The 25,386-nt window shown below is 35.7% G+C and overlaps 1 protein-coding gene across 2 annotated transcripts in view; it reads left to right on the forward strand.

Moving 5' to 3' along the window:
• LOC145690269 (ATP-binding cassette subfamily G member 4) overlaps positions 1–25,386 on the forward strand; it is a 185,598-nt gene that overhangs the window by 143,855 nt on the left and 16,357 nt on the right. For both annotated transcript variants that reach the window (XM_081765001.1, XM_081765000.1), the window contains 4 exons: positions 9,675–9,864; positions 17,528–17,673; positions 19,575–19,813; positions 24,380–24,712. In XM_081765001.1, coding sequence (XP_081621127.1) covers positions 9,675–9,864; positions 17,528–17,673; positions 19,575–19,813; positions 24,380–24,712 — 908 coding nt within the window. The remainder of the gene's footprint in view (positions 1–9,674; positions 9,865–17,527; positions 17,674–19,574; positions 19,814–24,379; positions 24,713–25,386) is intronic.

Genomic DNA, 25,386 nt, shown 5'->3' on the forward strand with positions numbered 1-25,386 from the left:
CTTGCAAGAAGCATAAATAATAAAAAAAGAAAGGAGTAAATTCTTCAGAAAGTAATGGTAGTTAAATCATATACTCTTCGCATATTCTCTTATTGCTTATTTTGCTATTAGTGTTAATGCATACTACAATGTTGACAGTTCCTTTAAAATATTCTGATAAGTACACAAAATTTGATGCGTACACTATGGAGTCAGGTGCGTTGTAGATACTTAAAAAAAAAAAAAAAAAATGGGAGCTATGATAGGAGGGAAGAAATTATGTTAATTGTGAAATTATCGAATTCGTGATACGAACGGGTTTACACATTTCATGTCCCCTACATGCCAAAAAAAAATGGATTTTGGATGTCTGTCCGTCCACCCATCGCAGTATATACACTCACCTACAGAGCATACGTATCCAGATTTTTTTTTTTTTAACCTAGTTAAGGATTCTCCAAGCTCGGTCGAATTTTCTTCGTATTCCCCAAAATAAGTTTGTTTTCTGGAAGGTGAAAATCGAAATTGGCGAATTTCTTGAAAATGGCTTTAGGGATTTTATTTATATTTCATAAATCAATATTTCATTAACAACCTTATGATACCGGGTGTTCAAAAAGTAGCTATGCAATGTCATGTTGTAGTGTGCTAAGTGATGACTGATATGATTGTCAATTAGTAATACAATATTTTCCATTGTTTAACATGTTTGAACCATATTTAAACCATATTTGACCAGGTATTTGTATTTGTTCACAGGTACGGTTTGATTGAAGACCAACGTTTGTGCGACTTATTCGTTATGGACTGCATAGTTACTCCAGCCCTCGACAAATGAACTTTGTGCCGTGTGCGTGGGTTTCCTCGGGGTTCTCCCGTTTCCTCACACTTTGTTCATTCCACCATTTAATTCATTACTCATCATCACCGTTTCCTTTAACCTAACCGGCATAACCGTGGGACGTAAAACTCAAAGATTTCATTTCATTTTTGCATAGCTACTTTCTGAACACTCGGTATTATATTAATCGTTTTTCTAGAAAAAAAATACAGAGGGGCAATTAACTCTTGAGTGTAAGTTCTTTTTGGACATTTTTCTCAAAAACGACTCAGGCAGTTCTTCATATTTCATAAGTAAATATTTCATTATCAACCCTACAATACGACGTAGGCTGTCATTTTTCCTGATAAAATCTACAAGGGACAGTTTACGTACTCTTGGAGTTGTTGTTGTTTTTTTTTTTTTTCAGGCTATTAAGTCAAAAACTACTCAGGCAATTTTGTTCGTATTTCGTAAGTACAGAAGGTTACCCATGGTAAAAAGAGTCGACTTTCACTGATCCTTCCGAACAACGCATTTATCCGCTGTTGTATACCGATACATTACTGGCTACATGGGGACCTGTACTTGATAACAGTATCAGCTAAGAACAATTCATGGAACGATGAAAGTAAAAGTGGTGCTTTCTAGGAGGGGTTCATTTGTGGAACTTCCGCCGCCCATTATAGCCACTTAGTAACGGTGAAAGGTGCAAAGAAGAGGATTTAATCGTCAGCAAAACCAGCGTGGGCCTTATCATACGACGATGTACCCAATAGACCCTAGCGGTACGTGGTCGGTTGGGAATTGTGAGGATTATACAGCCCTAGCCCGCTCAAACTCCCAATACATAGCATACATTGCGCACTATTAGGAGAGCAGTGACAGAGGACAATCCCGCAACACGACATTTTTCAAACGGCACAGTTTCCAACATCATCTAGAACATCAAATTGGAAGCACGTTATAAAGCGCACGGACTCCTCACAGAGTGCCACATCCAGGAGATGCATTGCGTTGTCTCAGTGTAGATAAGAGGGTAAATACATAGGTGTACTGATAGGACGCGAGAACGAAGTCACAATCAACTCCGTGGATACATCCGACTTCGCCAAGGCCTAACAGATCTCGCGAAAACTCAGAGAAAAATCGTGCATATCAAAATCAAACCAATGTTGATTGTGTTCTTCAATTGCCGAGGCAATGTGCGACATGAGTACGTACAGGAATGACGTACAGATACAAATGACTTCTCTTCGGACATTTCCGGTCGTCTACATGACGCTCTTTGTGTCCAAAACGATTAGATCTGTGGGCTTCAAAGCCCCGAAGACTGCACCAGAATGATGATTCTATTCAGGCCGCTCATATGGGTGTCCTTTTAAACATAGAACAAGATTTTGATGTTTCTTCAAGCTCCCTATTACCTGGGCACAGTCTCGTGAGACCTTTGCCTCTTCTCATAAATCAAAAGTACCAGAAAGAAACTCACTTTCGCACCCGAGAGGAGACCTAGTGCAACGGACGGCTGCTCTCGTCACTTCCCTATGTGAGGTGTCATGCCTGTTTCCAGCAGTGGAAAGGGTACCAATTTCGGTACTTGGAAGCAGGAGGGAGTTAGTTTAAAGGAGGTTAGGATGAAGAAAACGTCTGATGAGCATTGGTTTTCCGATACTATTATCGGATACTTTTTAGACAGGCCTCGTATATAACTACAAATAATTATCCTTGAACACTTGCATGTTACGAAAAGGTGTGGTTGGTTGGTCCCACGTGCCACCATGACTGAGCAATAAAAGTGAGTTTATGTCGGCAGGTGAAATTTATGTTCAAGAAATTAAACAAAGATGCAAGTTGTGATGCTTAACACTGATACTTAAATCCTTTCATTATGGTCCGCTAAGAAAGCAAGAGTCACTAGTGGGTTACATCGAAAGTTAAGATCCCTAACAAGAGGGAAGAGAAATTTGAATATGGGAAGTACGTTTGCTTCGGTCTCTTTTTAATGAGAATTTCGACAATTTCGTTTGACAACCATCACAAATTTATGGAAAATGGTAGATGTTGGTGTGCCTTCCCGACTTGTTCAAGCAATGGAGCAAGTAATGGAAGGTTTAATGCCAGAGATCAAAGTGTGTCTGCTGCTGCACCATAATAATGCTGGCAATACAAAATTCATTTTATGCGAAAATTCTGTTACATATTCTCCATCGGTGTAGTGAAGCGCGCGCTATTGGTGCACAGGGTTCGATGTTCGATTCCCGGCGGGTGAAATTTGAAGAAATTATGGTGTATTGCTTTCCATCTTAAATTGCAGTTTCACGTCTCATGTGGTCTTGGTGCTAAAAGGGATGCTAAACTTCAGCAGACAACAATAAAAATCCGTTTATAATAACTAGCATTTTAGTCATAGTAAGTAAAAGCGTATACTTATAAAAGCTTAGAAAAACAAATGTCAATATATAATTGAATACTGTGTATTTTTAATCTAGGCTTTCACGTAACCGGATGACTAGTGCATGGTCCTAGGTTGAATAACCAGTGGGAGCAGGGGCGGATCCAGGACGAACTTCTGGGGGCGGGGTGGTAGGTCGTAATACTGCTACTTAGAGCTACTTTTAAGAGCTCTCGGATGGGTTTAATTTATATATAAGAAAGTTTCCTCTTCTGGGGGGGGGGACGATCGCCCCGATTGCAAATCCCCCTGGATCCGCCCCTGGGTGGGAGAACAGTACTGTTATTAGAGTCCGTTACATGTTAAGTGCAGATTTCCAAACAAACTCGAAGTTTTAGATACAAGGAAAAGCCCATTGTATTATGTTGGTCATATTAGCATTAACAAAAAGGAAAGGGAATATTTAAAAGGAAATCGGCAGGCAACATTAATAGTAACATACCAACATTCACTTCGTGGTGTTGAGAAAGAGCCTAGTTAGGCTTGACCCTGGATTTCAAACCTGGAACCTACTTTGTGAATCGTGAACACTAAGCACTCATGCTGCCTATATTTAATTCCAGTGTTAAAAGAGTATTCTTAATAGTATACATGATCAATGGCGGATGTTGAAGATAAAAACGGGGGTGGGGGAGGCAGCGAGAATCCAGCCTATGATAGATATATCATGAGTTTACTGTAAACTTTCAAATATATATTAGTATTAGTAGTATACATACGGATCTAGAAAGTAAAGACTGGGGGGAGGGGCATGAGAACCCATGACTTTCAAAAAAGTATACATAATAGATTATTTTTGTCACAAAAAAAAACGGCCCAGGTTAAATCTACCACTGTACATGAGGTAGTTCTTTCATGTTTTTATTATAACAATATATGAATATTGAATCCTGGATTCCAATGTTTTCTTTTTCAAGTCACATTTGAGTCACATGAAATCTAATGTGACAAAGCATGTGGAGATCAAAAGTCAAAGTCACATGCTTTGCTGCGCCAGGTGTATACAGCTACTATTCAAAGGTCAAAGTATAACCACAAATATACAAAGAATTAATATTAGATAAATTACGTTGACTCATCGTCCAACCAATTGTTTTCAAAACGAATCCTGAATACACATCACCTTGATTTATGTTCTTCACCGTATCTATTGTTACTGGCCGTAGAACAAAGAGCGTACCCGACATGAACTTTACAATACCGGGATAAGAGAGCAGAAAACCGTAGTTATCTGATACAGTGTCAATCTCCTTCCAGTGTAAGTGCACAATATATTTTTTTTAAAATAGTTGTATAAAATAATCTTGGTACAGGAGACATATAAAAGAAATTTTAAAGTTGCCTATCACGAATGAAGATGAGAAATCAGTCAAATGCGGAAGCGAATCTCATCATCGTAGATATTCTGCCATTATTGACAGGTCACTCGTTGCAACTGAGAAGCTTGCATGCTCCACGGTCTTCTGCTAACCTGTTCGTCCTCACGTACGATTTCTCTGATATCGTCCATTAATTGTAGTCTCCTTCGCCCCCTCCCTCTCTTTCCTGCCACTACACCCTGTAGCACGTTTCTCATGATACAGTTCTTTCTTCCCCAATATCCCAACCAGTTTCTCTTCCTCTTCTTAATTTTATCTAAAATTGTTCTTTTCTCCCTCACTATTTCTAACACCCTCTCATTCATTTTTCGCTCGACCCAGCGAATTCTTTCCCTTCTTCTCCACACTCACATTTCGATTGCTTCTAGTTATTTTTCATCATTTTTGCGTAGTGTCCATGTTTCTGATCCATACAGCACAATTCTCCACACGAAGCATTTTATTAGTCTTTTTCTCAACTCTTTATTCAAGGTCGCAAAACAAACTTTTCTTCTTCCTAAAGGCTTTTGCAATTCCTATTCTTGCTTTTATTTCACGTTCGCATTTCATGCCATTACTAAGAATAGTACCCAGACATTGAAAACTATTCACCTGTTCTATTTTCTCCTCTCCTACTTTTATATTTGACACAGACCGCTTCGTTCCAATCACCATGGTTTTTGTTTGTCTAACATTTATTTTCATCCCATATTCTTCACAGCCCTTCCTCACGTTTTCTAACATCTTACTGATTTTCTCAGATTTTGCAACAAGCACTATATCATCTGCAAACCGTATGCATCTAATCATTCTACCTTCTACTGAAATCCCGTCTTCATTTTGTAGGCTCGTTTTCACTATCTCTTCTCGATAGATATTAAATATGTAGGCGAGAGACAGCATCCCTATCGAATTCCCAATTTCACACCCCTCTGTCATTTCCTCCCCTATTCTAACAGCCATTTGTTGGTTCATATATAAGTTCCTTATGAATTTTCGAACGTTCCATTCCAACCCAACCTTTTTTTAGAACTTCCAACAACAATTCCCAATACGTGCGGTCAAAAGCCTTTTCTAGATAAATAAATACAGCATTTATCTCTTTCCCGTTTTCTATAAACCTTTCACTGATCACAGAGAAATGAGTTAGATAAGATTGGTCAAACACAGTGGCGTATTTAGGGGGGCTTCCGCCCTGAAATCTTACTTGCTATAGTAAAGTATATGAAATATCTTGCAGAATTTTCACATTTTCAGGCATATCCCCCACCCCCGAAAGTTAGCAAAGCACCCCCCGAAACAAAATCATAAATACGCCACTGGTCAAACATATGAAAGATTGATATAGCGATATTACAGTCAGATTTCTAAATAATATACGGCATAATAACTTATACTTTTGTAGAACAATATCAACAGTCGCTTTCTATTCTCATCTCTGCATAGATTAAATTAAGTTGAAACTAATGGTGGCTCTTGAGGGAAGACACATCGGTAAAAATTCAAATTTTATCGCTACAAGCTTAAGGGAGAAAGCTTATCTAGTGTATACAAGAATTATCTATAGTATATTAAGTAAGCTTTCTTCCCTTAACTTGTAGCGATATATATATATATATATATATTTTTTTTTTACCAATGTGACTTTCCTCAAGACCCACCACTGGTTGAAGTTATATATTTTGATAAAGGAACAGGACTTAGTGGTTTTGGCTTTCTTCATTTTTCGCAGTTTCCTCATCGTTAAATGGCTAACACAGTAACATACTAAGTGGCAATTATATATTCACCAGCGTGAAATGTGGGTATTCGATCGCTAATGGAAGCGTACGTGGCTCAGAATCCATGATATGTGAGTTCATGTCTCTAGTAACTTCGATTCTGAAAAGAGGGTTAAACCCCAAGCTACCTATTATTATTATTATTATTATTATTATTATTATTATTATTATTATTATTATTATTATTATTATTATTATTATTATTATTATTATTCAAATTTGTCAGTAAGCACAAATACCTTTGGGGAAATAAAGTTCGTTTAATTCGTTGGCACTGAACACTTTTAACGTTATTTCAATTGTGTTATTAACTGAAATACTAAAGAATTTCCCAAGTGCCCCTCTTGCTTAGAAATTAAACTTATAATTTGGCAGTTTAGTAATGGTATTCACAGTTAATAGATTGAGTAAACTACTAATTATTAAAGTTATTTTGTTTACTTGCATTAATATTTCATAGAATTACCCTATTTCCTTTTCTCTCTCACGCTAATACCAAACAGTTTAAGTAAAATGACTGCTAAAATAATCAATGGAACGAAGTTAAGTAGAAGAAGATGGAATCACTCAGCCGGAATCTTCGTCCTTGTTGTTTGTCCTTCTCGAAGTCCTCAAGTTTACCATTTGTTCAGCTGCATTTATTTTGTGTTGGAAACACTAAGACTTGTTGGTAATTGAATAAATATTACTGTAAGGGCGGAAAATTAATCTACAATAAAGATACTACCTAGCACCAAGTTAGTCTGGTGCTTTTACTTAAATAAATACAAATTTCCAGACAAATAGCCAATAAATATCACTTTTTGGTATCTTAGAAGTAACTTTTAAATATTCATTTATTATTATTATTATTATTATTATTATTATTATTATTATTATTATTATTATTATTATTATTATTATTATTATTGTATTGGTTCCTAGTAGATCTGTTTTTCTTGTAATGTGCACCAAAAATAATATACACATTTTACATACACCATTTTGTTTAATATTAGAGGCTAAGAATAAATATAATTAATATTCGGATACAAATTCGAAATTCCTTCAATATGTTGCCTTTTCATTTATACATAAACCCAACCTTGAATGATCTTCAACGACATATCAATACAGCTGTCAACTCCATCACATCGGATTGCTTAACAAGGTGTGCTTGGAGTTGGGTTACCGTCTCTATGTTTCCAATATAATAGGTCGCGCGAATTAGTATTTCTAATTTCAACCAACATTAGCAAAATCTTCGTGAGTTTATGCAATAATACACCCTCCATTCCGAAAGAAACCGAACTTTTGAAAACAAATAGTACCACTAGTGCCATCTGTTGTAATATTCTACCGGTAGATGGCGTAGTCCCTCATTGACAACTGGTATAAATGTCATGACATTTGGATGCACGGCAACAAAGTTATTGCGTTTCAACTGTCAGTGTGTTGTGTACATCGGTCGGAAAATGAGTTTCAAACAACGAGCTGCAATTGAGTTTTGTGTTAAACAGGGTAAAACTTTTAGTAAAACGCACCAAATGCTACAAAATGCATATGGTGATGAGTGTCTATCCCGTACGCAAGTTTACGAGTGGTTCAGGCGATTCAAATCGGGTAGAAAGACGCTGGATGATGACGAAAGATCAGGCCGTCCCAGAACCGGATTATCGGAAGAAAACATCGAAAAAGTGCGTGAATTCATCAAACATAACAAAAAATCGTCACAGACAGTCACTGGAGAGTTTTAATGAAGCGTTTGCTGGCAAGAATTCGTCGTATTCGGCCCGAATATCACGAAATCGGCAGTTGGACTCTTTTGGACGATACTGCACCATCACATCGTTCGCGACTTGTAACTGAATTTTTGGTCAAAAATCACATTATTCGGTTGCATCATCCGCCCTATTCACCAGATCTCGCTCCGTGCGATTTCTATCTGTTCCCGAAACTGCATTTGGCGATTTAAGGAAAGTGGCACGCATCGATTGATGCCATTGAGAAGGCGACGACTGCCGTCCTAAAGACCATTCCAATAAAGGACATGGAGAAGTCGTTTGACAACTTGTTGGAGCGTGCAAATATGTGTATCGATGCAGAAGGGGAATACATTGATTAATAAAAATGATTTGTTCCAAAATGTACATTGCTTTTTTGTTTTTTTAAAACGTTCGGTTTCTTTTGGAATGGAGGGTGTATGAACAATTGAACAGAATAGGACTTTCGGTATTAAAGTTGTGCCCTTTTGAAAGGAGAATCCGTTTTTGTATACAGCCTATACTTAATTTGGTTCGTAAATTTAATGCAGAATAGCAGTAATGTCAGCATATACAATATATAGAGATATCTATTAAAGTGAAACTTAATCTGACAGATTCTTTTGGCCTATAGCACAGCCTGTAGCCAGGGTAACCCAAGTGAAGGAACATGTTGAGTTACCTTGCAGCATGGGGACTCGCGGTATCCTGCTGAAGGATGGGGTTCCGCGAAATGTTCCGCGAGGTAGGGTCTAGGACAGGATTGACGACGTCATGAATATATGATCCCCTGGTTGTAGTCTATTCAATAAAGACTAAAAGCAAACACAATGCTTATTGCCCGCCATACCAGAATGTCAGGTGTGGGTTTACATACCAAGTGCTAACATACGTTGGATTTTTCACACTTGTTAACGTCTACGGACACGCACACATCTATCACTATTCCAAACGGAAACGATTGTTATCTCTGAAGACCACCGCCTGTATTCGCCTTGTCATTTCAGTCTCTCTCAATATCATGGAAGATATTCTCGACAGTGAATAGGTGTGAGGGCAGTCTTGCGAAAGGAACGTGGAATTTAGATCTGTCTCCAACAGTTAATTGTGTAGTGTCCGGCACTCATATAAAAGGAGTGTCATAGGGGCTTTCATTGGGAAATCACTTGTTTTTTACAGACCCACGTTCTAAGTCACTTAATTGCACAATAGAGGTTGGCTGGCGAGATCCTGGCATTGAAGACCAGATTGCGATTCACACAGAACTACACTTGTCTTGTTCTCCTATGACATTTAAGTTACTCGTAGTATGTCCCTATGTCCCTTCCTTACAGATACCACGATCAGTTACGGCCTATTCATACCATGATCTGTGGGGCGATTTCCATATGATTTGAAGGATGTTCTTAAATGCATCTTTACAAACATATATATGTTGTAAGGATGTGTGATCCATTTGAAATAAAAATACATTGTGTGCTTTGTATGGAATACTATATATCAGTCTATCTTACGAAATATTATTTTATTGTTTTGCAGGGTAACAGGAATGAATGGTTCAATCACAATCAATGGACAGGAACGTAACTTGAGCCAGTTTCGACGTTTATCATGTTACATCATGCAGGACAATCAACTACATGGAAATTTGACAGTCGAGGAAGCAATGAGAGTGGCAGCCAAGTTGAAACTTAGCGAAGATGTATCTGAGCGGGAAAGGAATGAAGTGGTAAGCAGAAAGTTCAGTCTCCTAGTCTGTATATCAAGTTGTCTAAAAACTAGTGAGCCTTTGGAGGTCAAAATTGAGAATACATTTGTTGTGTTTTGCAAAGGACATTATGAAACCACATATACACCATTTTGTTCGATCACATTTTGCCAATGGTTCAACTCCGTAATCCCGTTGCTATGGAATTTCTGAAGTTTCTGATGAAAAAATTGTAATGTATGGTTTTCACATGTCTCTTTTGAAACTCATAAAATGCCAATAACGAACCTCCACAGATACTAAAACAAATGATGATCTAAGGGAGCCAGGTCCGAGCTATACAGTGGATGCATTAATACCTCCCAGCTAAGTTCTCGCCATTTCTAACGGGTCGTTAAATATGTATGCGGTCTGACGTTGTCAGCGGGGTACACAAGACCCTTAGAGCTCCTTCGTGACTAAGCGGTTAAAGTAAGCGCTTTTGGCGTGGGAGACCCAGTTTCGATTCCTGGCTGGAACTCATGTGGTTCGGATGTCATGTTAATCAGTAGGTCCATGTCTCATATAGCCTCGTAGCTGAACGGGACGTTAAACTCAAAATCAACTACACAACACCCTTCTGTTGACCAATTTCGTTCCTTTTGAATTGCTTGGTGCACTCGCACTAATTGTCGACTGTACAGGTCCGAGTCTATCGTTCTGCTCAGCGACAGCAGCTTGTGATGCACAATGTCCTTCCAATCTCACCAAACGCATAACCCTGCTGGGCGTCAGTGTGGACTTCTTTTCACTTAACCACAATCTTTATCACGCATTGCTGTCGTAAGTTAGCCACTTTTAATCACTTGTGATTAACCGCTTCAGAAATGACTCGAATTCGTTATGTATCAGTAGAGGTTCGCAGATAGAAATTCGACCGAGTAAATATTTTGGAGTCCGATCATGTCGCGTCCAACCGTCGATCTTCTTTCTGTACCCAAATGCTTTAACGCTGTTTGTTGATGGATCTTTACGTCCTAACGATGTCATAACTGCTTGCATGCTGGTCTTACGCGCCTCTGCCAGAATATCATCCGCTTTTGCTGTAATTAGTTGCCCACTGTGAGGAGTATCTTGGACATGCAAATTTCCAGAAGGAAAGGAACTGAACCATCTTTTGGCTGTTGGTTTTGATAACAATCCTTAAAGAGCACAGATTTCGTCACTGTTCTGCGCCATTTTCGCCTTTATCAAAATAAAATTGTAAATGAGGGGCAGTTAAAGTTCATTCATCTTCACGGCGCTGTACCTTCCGTCTGATTCTAAGAATATATTCGTCCCACCTCTCTTTGGTATGATTAGGGGCGAAAAACTACTTATTTTCAATACAAAACTACTTATATATAATCTACTAACTCGAACTGTCGGCTGTGAAATTATGTTAGGCCTTACTCACTGCTACTCATACACCTTGCAATTTGGGACACTAACGCTATCGTGTGCGTAAAAGGCTCAGTATTTTTAGACGCCCTGGTAAAATTAACTTTGTCTTCTTTTAAGCATTTTGTATTAGAACATTAGAATGTAGATAGATTTATTTATTCATTTATATAAAGTGCACAGTAATTTTAGTTTTTGTGTGTCTAACAAAGTCTTTTGACTTGTATTTTATGTTATTAGTTACAAAAAAAGTAGTATTAAATTTATATATAAAATAAATTATTTGTACAAACAGAGGTACATTAAAATAACGCTACAGATGAAATCAGTAAACTCAAAATGTAAATTTCCATTCATTTCAATAAGGAAACAAATAATTTGCCATGTATTCAGTGGATTATAGTCTACGGCTTTTGTGGGGGGCACGGTGGCTCAGTGGTAGAGCGTTCACCTCCGGTGCTTGGGGTCCCTAGTTCGATTCCAGCTCGCGCCGTGTGGACTTTGTGGTGGACAAACACCGTGCTCGTGGGTTTTCTCGGGTTCTCCCGTTTCCTCTCACTTTCTTCATTCCACCATTTCTCTCATCTTTCATCATCACCGTCTCCTTTAGCCTAACCGGCATAACAGTGGGACGTAAAACTTAAAGATTTTCATTTCATTTCATTTTTTCTACGGCTTTTGTCTCTCTACAAATAGTTCTATAGTAATAGCTTTGGAGGAATAAAGTAGAAGTAGTGGAAAATGACGTACAACTAGACGTGTCTGTTTAGAATGTTCTTTTCCTCCGTCAGCGATCAGTTCAAGACTTGAAAGCTGAGTGTTTGCTCTTAGTGTCTTCTATCTGTATATATATATTGTTGAATCGTGTATAGTGAAGTTTTACTATTATTATTATTTACAAATACTCATGCTGGGATTCCTATGTTCTAATTAACTGTATGTACAAGAATAGACATTTACCTTGATTATGGTCCGGATATGTTCGAAAACATCGTCCACTAGTTCGAAAACATCGTTATTAATACTTCATACATGTCCGCAGATTGGTAACAAACTAGTTCATTACTTCCCTCAGACCCACCGTCATTGTGGAAACGTCTTCCCTATAAGTTATTCTTTAAAATTGGAAAGAAGTTAAAATAGGAAGTGCCAGGTTGTGAATTTGATGAATGGTACAAAGGTTTAGAACCACAACGGCAAACAAAAATGACTAGCGCGATATGCAGGTTTATTGTCAAGTAGCAGCACATCACATATTTTCATTGTAAACCAACGTTTTTTAATACCCCGTAACTTTTGCTGCAAGTCTGTAGTAGGCTCATGTTGTAACCTTTTTTATTTGTAATTATTCAACATTCCAGCTTTGTGTTCCAAAACACACACAAAATGACCTTAGTGGGTAGCTGTTGCATCTTATTGATGTGGTATGGATCCGAAAATATGTTGTGCACATTTCAGACGTTGGTTTTCTGAAGGGTATCAGTAACTTAGAAACCAATTCTGTGTGCACCCTATTCATGTACAAGATGTTATGTACATGTTTACACTGACAGTCTGCTAATGTTAATCTTCCTAACGAATAAATAAACTGTTACGCATCTTGTCTTCAAGCACCAGCTGCTCGACTTTTGTCGCCACAGTGGACTCTCTGACTGGATGGACACCCTTCTTTTGGATCATCCTGTTTACTTGTATGCCCACATTCCAATTCTCCCTTTCATAATTTGACATTCCACACCATGTATAACTTAAATCTCTCCATGGATTGTAGGTGTGGATTTTCTTTAAAGATTACCATGAAACTGAGTGTAGCTCGATACCGAGTTTTGTATCAACCTACAATTGTTAAAATTTCTGACCCTTGCATAGCGCATCTGTATGGTGGTCAGAGTAAAACTTTCGTGGCTTTCCCTTGTATCTATTGAAAATATATAGTGTAGCCTTGGTGAAAGGTGGGAAAAAAACAGAAATACATAGACACACGATAGTTGTTACGTCTTCTCCATAGTTTTTCTACGACACTTATTAATTAAGATGTGAAATTAACAGTGAAATTGTGGATTAGTATTCTGCTACAGTAGCGGAACATTTCTTCCCACTGATGACCTTCGTGGTGAATATTCCTGCATTAGGATACAGAGATGAGAATTTTAGCAGTAATAAACAGAACAACCTCAGTATTGTTGTCATGTCATGTGTACAGTGTATTAATGCATTACTTACTGGAAATGAAGAAAGGCGTTGTTATGTAAGAAGAAAAAAGAAAGAAAAGAAAAAAGTAAATAATGCAACACACATCGTTAAGATTTCCTCATTCGAAGTACTGTGCTAGTAAAGACATCCTTTCCTATATGAGAAAATTCATGAAATAGTTTAATATAATATTTTATCCGTGAGTTTCCTAGAGAGGAAGGACAATTCAAGACTACCAAATTTTCATTCTTTTTAAATTTTTTTTAGTTCTGTCGTCGTGTTGGCTGAAACTCTCTTAATAGAGCTAGCACTGCCAAGCGAAACTTGGATTTTAAATATGAAATATCCTGCAGAATATTACAGGATGTGCAAAATAATCTATGTTTGGTCCTACGTCATTTTGTTGACAATGCTAGAGAACGCCCAGCATTAAGTTAACTGAAGAACCATTTTACAACATTAGTGAGAGACAATTCAAAGTTACCAACTTTCGGCTGATGTACACTGGTACACTATGTGATTATTAGAAATCTCTGATAATAGTGAACAAAGCTGTATTTGTAAAAAATAAAATTGATCTTTCTAAAATAACAAGCACTAATAAATATAAACAAAATGTAAAATCCAAAATAGTTCAGGTGAAGAAGGCATTCTAAGAAAAACCAATGCTTCTAACCAGAGCTGACTAATTTAAACCAGTTTTTTTCTTTCTTTAAAAAAAACGGTTTAAAGCAAAAAGTAAATTTAAAAGCACAAATGCCACAAATCGTGTGAGCTTCTCGAACTATCTAGAATATATTTTTCTCACATTACAAACCTAGGAAAACATGAACGTAAGTGATTTATTGAAATAAAGTATTTTCTGCATATGTATATGTGTGAATAGTGCACTAGAGTAAAATCAAATGATTCATATCGTTACTCACTTCTTTTATTGGTCTACAAATTGAATTAAGTCTCTGTATTTGAGACTCAATGAACTAACTGGACTTTTAGTTAGATCTTCCGTACTCTGTAGTCTGAAATTGTTCATTTATTTTAATAATGTGTATAACTCTGTGCAGTGATTTTACTTGTACAGTTGTATATCTTTTTGTCACTCTGAAGTGGCTCTTAAAATATTCAATGTATGAAAGATCTGTACAGCTTACTTCTATAAGATGTCCTCCGGATATAAGTCAGTTGATTCGTCGCCTTTGTAATCAAGGAGTTCCGCGTTCGAGTCCAGATGGAGGACAGTTTCTCTCAGATGCAAACCGAATAGCGGTTCGGATCTTACTTTAACCTTCAAGGCTGCCATATTTTTTTTAAAGAAAAAACGAAGATCTTTTTTGGGGGGTGAAGGAAGAAAAATAGGTAATATTGAGAATTTAAAATATAATAAACATGTATAGTTTTACGTAGTATTGCAAGATAATTTTGATTGACAACTTGTCAGTTTCAGTAAAAGCTATTGAAACACACACAACATAGTATATTAAATGTATTTTTTATTTTTTTTCTGAGAAAAAAGGAAGATCATACGATTTTTAGGGGGAAAATGAAAGATAAGTGATATTGAGAATTTAAATATAACAAACATGTATAGTTTCACATAGTATCGCAGAATAATTTTGATTAAAAACTGGTCGGTTTCATTAAAAGCAATTGGAACACACAAAATACAGAAAGTATATTACAGTTTCCAGTGGGAGATCATGTTGCTCCCATTGGGATATTTTTTTTAAAAATCTGAGATTCTTTCAACCCTCTCCTCGTTTCATATAACCTGGGTGCTGAAAGAGACGCTACAGTTAAATTCAGCCTAGTATATTACATGCCTTTTACCTAGTATTTTCTATGCCTTTTACTTGTATTTTAATGACGATTGCATCTCTTAACAATCCCACATCCCTTTTAATACGTTTAAATGTCTTCGCAGGACATATTCACAAGCATTTGTAGTTCTGCTTTTATTAGTTCACAGTAGGTTCTATTCGTAACAGGTATATCAAGATCGATCGAAACTGCGATGTGATCGAGACAACGTTGATAGACGAAGCGTAAGATGTTAAATCCAAGTTATTCTTATTCATAAAGTTGGGGTGGTGGCTAAATAGGAGGAAAAAACGAAACCAGTTGTATTTTCTCTCTGAATACTAAGTAACATCGTTAGGTTGCGTTAACAATGTATGAGAAATCAGTACCTCGAATTTAAAAAGAAAAATCGCACTAACAAAATCGTAGAAAAACATTTTTGGAAATATCCAGGACTGTGATTTCTTTTTTCTATTTAAAAACAAAAAAGAAAGAAATTATTTTAAGGAGAAAATAAAAACGCATAACGGGAAAACATCCTATCCGGGAATCCTATTTAACCTGTAGGTCCCATCATTCATAACCCCATTGTTACGTAAGGACCAAACAGATTTACTTCTATACATATTAATCTAAAGAAGTAAAGGGCAGTTTTAAAATAAAATATACTGGTTTAAACAAAAACAACAGTACGTGGTTTTTCCCAACCCTGCTTCTAACCGGAAATGTCGACGTGGTACTATGAAGGACGTCGAAAATTAAATGCGTGGGTAGGGTATAAGATGAAAGAGTGGTAGAAAAGAAACATACTGAAGACTATTTCAAAAAGAAGAGCTAGAATCATTAGACCCGGAGGAATCATGCTATTGGTTGTGGAGGGATAGCATAGGGAAACATGTCCAAAAAAAGACCGCGATTGAAATATGCCGACCAAATAATACAAGATGTAGGGAAGAAATAGTACATAGAAATGAAAAATCTTGCTCAGGATAGGAAAGAGTGGGAAAACTGCGTCAAACCAAACGAAAGATCTTTGATCCAAGGAAAAGACGATTATCATAATGAAAAATACTAGTTAGTAGCTGTGTCACTGTTAATGTATTCTGATTGCTGAATGTATATAGGATCATTGTTCAAGTTCATTGAGAAAACAATTGATTAATTATTAATGGTAGAAACTAATTCGTTTACTCTTCTCTGACGCTATATATGATATCAATATGCTTTAAAATAAATCAGTTATATACATATTGTTTTGTGGTTGTGATCGTAGCGTATTTTAATCTACAGTACGTTGCCTAAAAGAAAAGTTTTCCTCTAATATTATAGAGGAGTAACTTCCATACCTGATTTTAATTTGGAAGTTGACTTTTGTCATTATTATTATTATTATTATTATTATTATTATTATTATTATTATTATTATTATTATTATTATTATTATTATTATTATTATTATTTTATTTTATTTTTTTTTTTTTTTTTTGAAATCAAGTTGAATTTTATAATTTGCCCAATCCTGGCTGTTAATTAAGTAAACTAGTCGAAAAGAAACGAGAATACAGGAGAAAATTATGCTGCATCTATGGTATAATTGGAATTTTATTTAGGACTTAGTTTCCTTCACTATTGGGTTTTGCCACTTAATGAATTATCTTTTCAAAATATTTAATGTCCACATTTGTCTAATGTAAGCAAAGATTATAAATTCGGATGATCTCTCTTCTTTCTCTCACTCTGTCTCTGTTTCAATAAGAGAATTTCAAGTACAATTCTGTTATTTGATATTTCAACGAATTGTTGACTTTAAAATTAATACTCTGATCTACATCTCGAGCTTTCCGTTCAACATATTTTGTAGTTTTGGGAACTTGTTCTAACCTCAGCTTTAGAGATAAATTGATCAAAAAAGTTTAAAAAGGTAGTGAGAAGGTACCAAAGAATGCTTGAGTTTGTCGAGAACTTGAACGATATTTTAACGATGAAACTTGTAAAGTCTCCCACCCATGATACACTTTACTTACTGGCACAAATAATGGGTGTGTGATGTATATGGCATCTTTATGTACCTTCATTGTATTTTCTAGTATAATCAGCTTTCTCTAAAGAACTGAAAAGAACAGTTCCGAAAATTACGAAGTGTAGAAGTTGAACGCAAAGCTTCTTAGATAAGTGCAAGATATAATTTGTACAATGTGCTAAATATAATTCCTACAGTGACACTTTTCAGTGTAAATAAGTTTATGACTGATGTTTCATTTATTTTTTGTATTAGATCAAAGAGATTTTGGAAACCCTTGGCTTACAAGAGCACAGAGAAACAATGACGAGCAATCTATCAGGTGGACAAAAGAAGAGACTGTCTATTGCCTTAGAGTTGGTAAATAACCCTCCAATCATGTTCTTCGATGAACCAACAAGGTAATATAACAGCTTCTATATTGTTTGATGTAAATTCAATAAAACAGAATTATTCAGATTAATTGAGGTAATTCAAAAGTCAAAAATAATACAGTTCGTATTAAAGATAACTTAAAAGATGGATCTTAGTGTAAGTGAAAAAATATTGTAAAATAATTTTTCATACTTACAGTAAGATCCATCTTTTTAAGTATTTCTTGTACGCCTATATCTGTTATAGCAAATTCGAACGTGGTTCCATCATCATCATATATAATTGATTTTAAAAGAGTTTAGTGTAACTACGCATTATAGAATGAAGAAATGTAATTTGGTTTATACGGAAATCCAGACTAACAAGGATTAGATAAATAAGGTTTCAATTAATTTTTTATTATTGTCTAATTCAAGCTAGAATAGTAAATTAAAACAATTACTTTATTACATTTCCCTTGTGGTTTCTCTTGTTAATAGCTTCAAAAGAAATTAATTGAAGTATGAGTGAAAAAATAAAAAAAAATATATATATTAAGTGAGCTGAGACTAACTGTGTTGCGTACAATGATACAGTCACCCTTGCGTATACGATTTCTTTGATGAATAACTCCGAAATGGAACAACTAGGTTAAGTTAGTATCTTGGTATATTAGAAGAAATAAGGTTATCTGCAAGTTACAGAAATCTTTATCCAAATCGACCCACTTCCATTTTTTTGAGAGAGAAATTATTTAGGCTGGTACCCACAGTTGTTAGTGATTGTATTATTAAGACAAACTTAAATTTACGTTTATTTAGTTTGAGTATTATTGTCTAAATAACAATAATAGAGTATGTTTGAAATAGTAGTTCATATTCAAACTTTAAATATATAATACGAAAAATTAGAAAAACTAAAGAAAAAAGTTTTGAAAGGATATTTCTACGTACCACAGAAACCAAAATGTTGTAAAATAAGTAGGTCAAAAATATATCATCTTGATAATTTTTACAATGACTAATATTTAATAGTTGGTTTTATTTAATTAATTAAACTTTAACACTCCTTGCTAGTACCGAAACTGTATGAGACGGGACATAATGCCTACATGTTTGAAACACTGCTCGGGTTTTTATTCAAGCCAGAAATGTGTGGTGAAATCGAACACTTTTTTTTTTGAAAGGGGGGGGGGTATGTTCACGCTAAGTTTGACATAGGTCCACCGATTTTGTTGTTTTCTGTTTGTTTGTTTGAAAGAGTATACATGTGCGGTTGTCCCGTATAAATTTCATCGAAATACAATTAGTCTTCTGTGCTAGACCATGAAACACTTTGCAGTGTAAAATACCAATGGTTGTGAAATGATCACACATAGCTTCGACATATGTGCATCAATTTTGTGATTAAAAGTCAGTGAGTATTGTTTCTGGAATAAGAAGAGAAAAAAGTTTTTATACAGTTTCAATATGGATAAACTGTTCTAGTTTAAAATAAAGTCCCTACATTTTTAGCGAGTATTTACGATTATTTTTAATTTTTACATGACAGTCATCCAAGGCGGACTTTCCCTACACAAATCTCATTCGTTAAATTCTAGACACTGATAGACTATTTCTAAACCACAACATAGTTTTTTTATTTTTACACAAAATCTTACTTGTTTGGCGTAGCTAATTTGTTTGTTATGTATATTTTACTTACTCATGTTTCTTGTGTATTCCTATTAATGATATGATCAGGAAATTATTTTAAGGATGCTATCGCAACGTTCATTTTGTTTGTATGAGTAAGAGAAACCATGAAATATCAATAAGTATTTACTGCCTTTTAACCTAAATCGGTTATAAAATCAGACATGTTTTGTTAATGTTTCCTTGATTGATTCCGTAACAGTCGAATTGCGAACGTACATTCAAATTTTAATGTGTTTTATTTTCTGTTTCAGTGGCTTAGATAGCTCGTCATGTTTCCAGTGTGTTTCTCTTCTGAAATCGTTGTCTCGTGGCGGACGAACCATCATCTGTACTATTCACCAGCCGAGTGCAAGGCTGTTTGAAATGTTTGATCATCTCTATACATTGGCAGAAGGGCAGTGTGTATATCAGGGCAGTACGCAGCAACTTGTACCGTTCCTTGCCACGTTGGGACTTGTGTGTCCAAGTTACCACAACCCTGCTTCTTTCAGTAAGTTACAAGATTTAGTGGTATATTTTCCTACAAAATAATTTCATTTAGTCTGTGAGGGACCTATTTCCAGTTTTTAACATGATAGTCAAAATGGTTGTCGACAGATTAATGGATGTTGTAAAAACAGATTATAATTTTTATATTCTGTCAAAAATTGTACTATCGTATCTTGATCCATATTCTAAGTTCTTCGTGAAGAGCAGGTATTAGATTGGCATTTTCTTTTGAATATTACTCTAATACGTAATTGTCTATCTCAAGAATGTTGTTATTAGTTAACATTTTACAGGGTGTTCGCGTTACATTTGACAGTTGCTGCTGAAATACAAAAGGGAATGTCGGGATTCAAAACAAAATATAGTGGAAATATGGAAAAGTGACGTGAAGATAACAACAATGAAAAAAGAAATTACTCAAAAAAAGCCACCTTCAGTATCTTCAGTTGCCTCGAGAAGGATCTGGAATCTGGCATATGCGACATGTACAGTCTCCGAGGGCGAACTTCAAACACTATCCAAATCCTGTCGATTAGCTGGGTTTTGGTGTTGTACGCAGTGCGGGTGGTTGTTTGCCCCACACACAAAATTCATAGGAGTGTAATCAGGGGAGTTACGGGGCTACACGTTGGGACTGGTAAAATCATTAACTTTTCTTTTCCCAGGGATATGGCAAGTAGCTGAATCATACTGCCACACGAAAGATTTTCGGGCAACCACGCTCTCTACATAAAGCTTGACCACGGTGTTCAGCAACTCCACATAACTATCCACATTGAGCCGGAGTCCCTGTCAATGATGTGTGGTGACATCAGATCACACTCACTGGAGAGACATCGAATCACCATCACATTTTGAGGTGGTGTGCATGACGCGATGAACGTCCGATGGATTGTATCAAGCTATCTGTTGTTCCGGAGGCTGTGTATCTGGTCCTGACAAGAGTTTCTTTCGTCAAAGAAGAACCACATGTCCCCGGTTGTGGGATGTTCTACTTCTTTGCCTTGATCAAGTGGTTTATTCGAGCCTTTTCTGTTAGAAGTTAGCCTTTACGCTGCTTGTATGAGTGATAGCGAAGGTTCTCAATAACAGTTAGCTTCATATTGGGTGCTGCAAACACCCATTTCCCGCTCTTGAGCTCGCACTTGCCTGGGTGATCTGTCACTTTCTACTGCAATTATTAGATGAATTCTGGTATTCGGCGTCAATTGGAATTTCGTCTGTGTTTTTTCTTAGCATTCACTGCTTCGTGGTCTTCATACACCTCTGCGTTTCACACCGCATCACTTTTACGGTGTTCACGCAGCATTAAGCAGTTGTCTTGATTGCGAAATTTGGGTGCCCTATATGGACTATCATGTTGCGTGTAACTTTTTTTAATATTCTGATGGCTTCTATTCGCTCATTGCAGTTCCTTTTGACATCACAGGTGTTCCGCAATGAGAATAAAATCATATTAATGTTTTGGTAAATACGTCCCGTCACCACATATATTTATGTTCAACATTCAAAGTGCCAAATTTAACCAAAACACCCTGTATTTTCATTTTTCTTTCTTTCGTGGTACATTTCTCTTAATGCTATATTGATCGCATATATCTAATCTGCTACTTCTTCAATACTTATACGTAGTAATTCTGTATGTGTTAAAGAAATAAAATAGAGAGAAACTTAAAATGCTCAGTTAGTTACGGTATTTGAGGAAATTACGTAAATAATATTTGCTATTGGTAATATGTGTCATCAAGCTGAAGTACTTAACTATGTACAAATAGGTGAATAGTGATATTGTTGATGTAATTCAGATGAGTGACTGTTTGTGTGTGGTGTAAAAGTGAGAAAGATCGAGGGGAGCAGAAGTACATCACGAAAATCATACATTTCCTAGAAAGAGTAGAAAATGTCACTATTAATTAAATACACTAAACGATTGTTACAAGGGAATTCAATATTTTATTCAGCGTTGAGATACAAGCCATTTGTCCTTTAACAGTTACAGTAACATACAAAAGAGAATGCTTTATATTCCTGCAGTGATTATGAAACGTTTCGGACAACGGGGTCCTTATCAACTTATTTTTAAATCTGAAGAAAAGTTAAAAGAAGAAAAAAACTGAGAAGGTGAAGGGACAAAAAAATAATGCCTTTCTAAATTACCTTTTTATCCCTTCAGCTTCTACACATGATTTCCGTTTTTAAAACTTTTTCCAGACTGATAATAAGGATCGTTATCCTCGAAAACATCCCTTAGTTTTCATAATCGTTTTGCCCTTGTTCCTCCAATATTTTTTAAATATTTTATTTTATTTATTTATTTATTTTTTAATTACATATCACTTCCTAAACGAAAGTTCTCCTTTACCTGCAAAATGAAGCTGGTGTCAAAGGAAGCTTCCTCAATCGGGTCCGTGAGATATTGAGAGACTTACAATGTCCAGTTAAAAGGACAGTTCGTAAGAGCAGACTTCTTCGATAATGTGATAAGTAGGAAAATATTGTGAATCAAGTTATCAAACGTTAAAGTTTTGCGCATAATATTTTCATTATTCGTTTAAAGATTGTTTGAACGAAGCTCAATTCTCTTCACGATTCATGCAGTCGTATCACGGAATTTGACTGACTACCGCACATATTTTCATCAATTATTTTAGGGTCTGTCGTGACTGTTTTTCTAAATTTTTGAGAGGAGTTAGTCTCCTGAAGAGAGAAACACTTCATCGTTTAAAAACCCCACAGAAGTAGTTATCTGGCTTTAAATCGGGAGGCATCGCAGGCTAAATATATTCCTCATCCAATCTAACCGTTGTACTTGTAGCACTAAGTAGACCAGGTAGCAACTAAAGTCAAGTACATAGTTTATTCAGAAACCTGTTTTAATCATGCACTATTCTGAGGAAGCAGGGAAAGGGAGAAATAGTATTGGAATTCAGAACCATTTTGAGGAAATTTTAAATACTGCCTTTATGGGGAAGTGTGAGGAAGATGTAGTAAAATGTGAGGATATGTCTCCCCGAATAAACTATTCAAATTAGTATTAGCCATAGGATAAAGTCGAAAAGGTAAATATAAGATATTCATTAACTATCCGTCGAATTATGTGTGTTTGTGTATTTAGATTTTTTGTTGCAATCGTCATTGTCATAATATATATAATCCAAATTAGTAACATATGTAGCAATTTATGTTCTACAGTATGTTCGATGTGTCAAATGATCTGTGTAAAGGCAACTTTTAATCTTCGAGTAATAAAGTAGGTGAGTTACGTTTTGTCCGTCGGGTTAAGAACTGAGCTCTTGATACTATACCTTCTTTTTCTGCTAAAGTTTGCAAACTTTGCATATCTTACTAAGACCGATATATACTTAAAAATGAATACATAAATAAATAAACTTTCATTTAGTTTTGAGGCGTCCTCAGAGTTAAGGTACATTCAGTGAATTAATTTTTCCGTTGGGTTGTCATAAGTAATTAAAATCTCTTTTTTTAAGGTGTTGCTTATTTAAGTTTTGTTAAATACTAGAGATAACCCAGATGAACAACAGTTGTTTGGACAGCGCTATACGCAGGCTTCAAACATTTCATCGAATCATCACGCATATGGTATTAGTGTGAAAATAAAAGAATAACGCCTAATGAGTGGGCTGTAGACAAAAAAAAAAAAAAAAAAAAAAAAATCTGGAAATCATAATTGTCCGAATATTTTTTTTCAATCTTGTTTTGTGAAATCTAATACAATATTTAACAGTTTATCAAAATAATAATATTTGAGAAGTACTCTTCACAATCGATTTCACACTACCACCATCGGTACATCTATCCTGTGAAATACATCTGTCCAAGTAGTCGATGTTTATCGCGTCATCTGTGCAAGTACTTATTGTCTGCCTAAACTTTGTACGTTTTATTTTGACATCAGGTTTGTAAAAATCGTGCAAGTAGAAATTTAATAACCATTAACTTTAGTTGTGTAATGTAGTCGTTTTTGGTCAACATTCTATGATTAGTGTTGATAGATGCTATAGGATACCTAACTCAAATGTGACCAGTTTTACCGTGTATTATCAATTTTTGTAGTTCAGTCGGGGTTACAGTCTTCGTTGACACTTACAAACCATGCTTTTTTTTTAAGTTGTGGAAACTGATGTATAATTTCATTCCACTTTTACTGGCAGGAAGGATAAAGAATTCAAAGTAGTGATAATCTTATAAACTATGCAATCTTATATTTTTCAAGAAGCAAATTTTATTATAGTTCCGAGAAGTGTGGTTATGTACTTTTGTCTCAGAAGAGTTCCACTGAAAGCGAGAAGCCTTAACTGTACTTCCAGTTCAGCAACTTTCAGATGTCATCGATAAAAGTGTCAGCAAAAGCTGAAACCGACTGATTGAAGTACAAAATATTTTATACAAGGTATAACTGTTCATACCTCTAGAATAGTTGCTTAGTACACTTCATTGGACCAGAAATCTCGAACATCGTTCATGTTTCTGTTTGTTTAAGGTTATCGTCCTTCTTTCATAGACTGACTAGTTCATTTGAGTAAGTGACACCATTCCTTTATTTCAGTTATTGAAGTTTCGTGTGGAGAATACGGCGACAATATCCAAAAGTTAGTAACTGCAATTAAAAACGGTAAGCATGACATTCGAAGCGGGAAGCCGTTGCCTGATGTAAAGCATCTGAATGGGAATATGAACAATGGAAAATTCATCAACACCAACGGAAATTACGTGAATGGAAACAGTGCACATGTTGCAGAGGACAAGGAGGTCCAGGAGAATGGAAATGTAAATAAATGCAATGGGAATGACGAAGCAGGTTACATGAATGGTAATGGAAATCTCCCTGCGATCAATGTTCTTCCTTATACAACAAATGACATTTCCAAGGAAACAGTGGGTAAGCAACAAAGTTCTTTCATTTCACTATATTGGTATTAATATAAGCGTACTAGGTAGTTCCATTCTGAAGATAAACCACTTATAGAGTTGCTTTATAAATAAACTCAAGAGGTACTCACGTTGCTCGTCTTCATCCTTGTATGGATTTATTCAAAGTATCATATTAAGCGTCGAATTTTCGCTGACATACCAGAATTACCAAGATACAGGTAAAGGAAAAGGGATCTAGTGGGGTGCGGGGTGGATGGAAAGTAATTACAGTATAAGCTTACATATCACTATCCAGTAAGTATAGTGATATGTTGCAAGGAAGAAAATAAGAAGTTGCAAATTTCTCGAAAACTGCTCTAACAATTTTCTTGGGAGTAAGTTCTCTTTTTCATTAAATGAATAGTTTTGTAATATCTGCAGCATGGCGATTTACTTTAAGAAATGATAGCGAGAAAGTTTAGTGGTGCAGCCATACCTTTTCTCTTGTCGTACATCCCCCTACTTATGATGAAACGCTTAGCGAAAGGCAATATTCTTCCTTAGTGTTTGTGATAGTGTTTTCACTTTTTTCTGGTAATTTGTGATATATATATATATATATATATATATATATATATATATATATATATATATATATATATATAATATTTTCGATGAATAAGATGCCTAAAACGTGTTTTG

Source organism: Thermobia domestica, chromosome 7 (assembly GCF_964235325.1).
Source record: "Thermobia domestica chromosome 7, izTheDome1.hap1.1, whole genome shotgun sequence".
NCBI classification, from domain to species: domain Eukaryota; kingdom Metazoa; phylum Arthropoda; class Insecta; order Zygentoma; family Lepismatidae; genus Thermobia; species Thermobia domestica.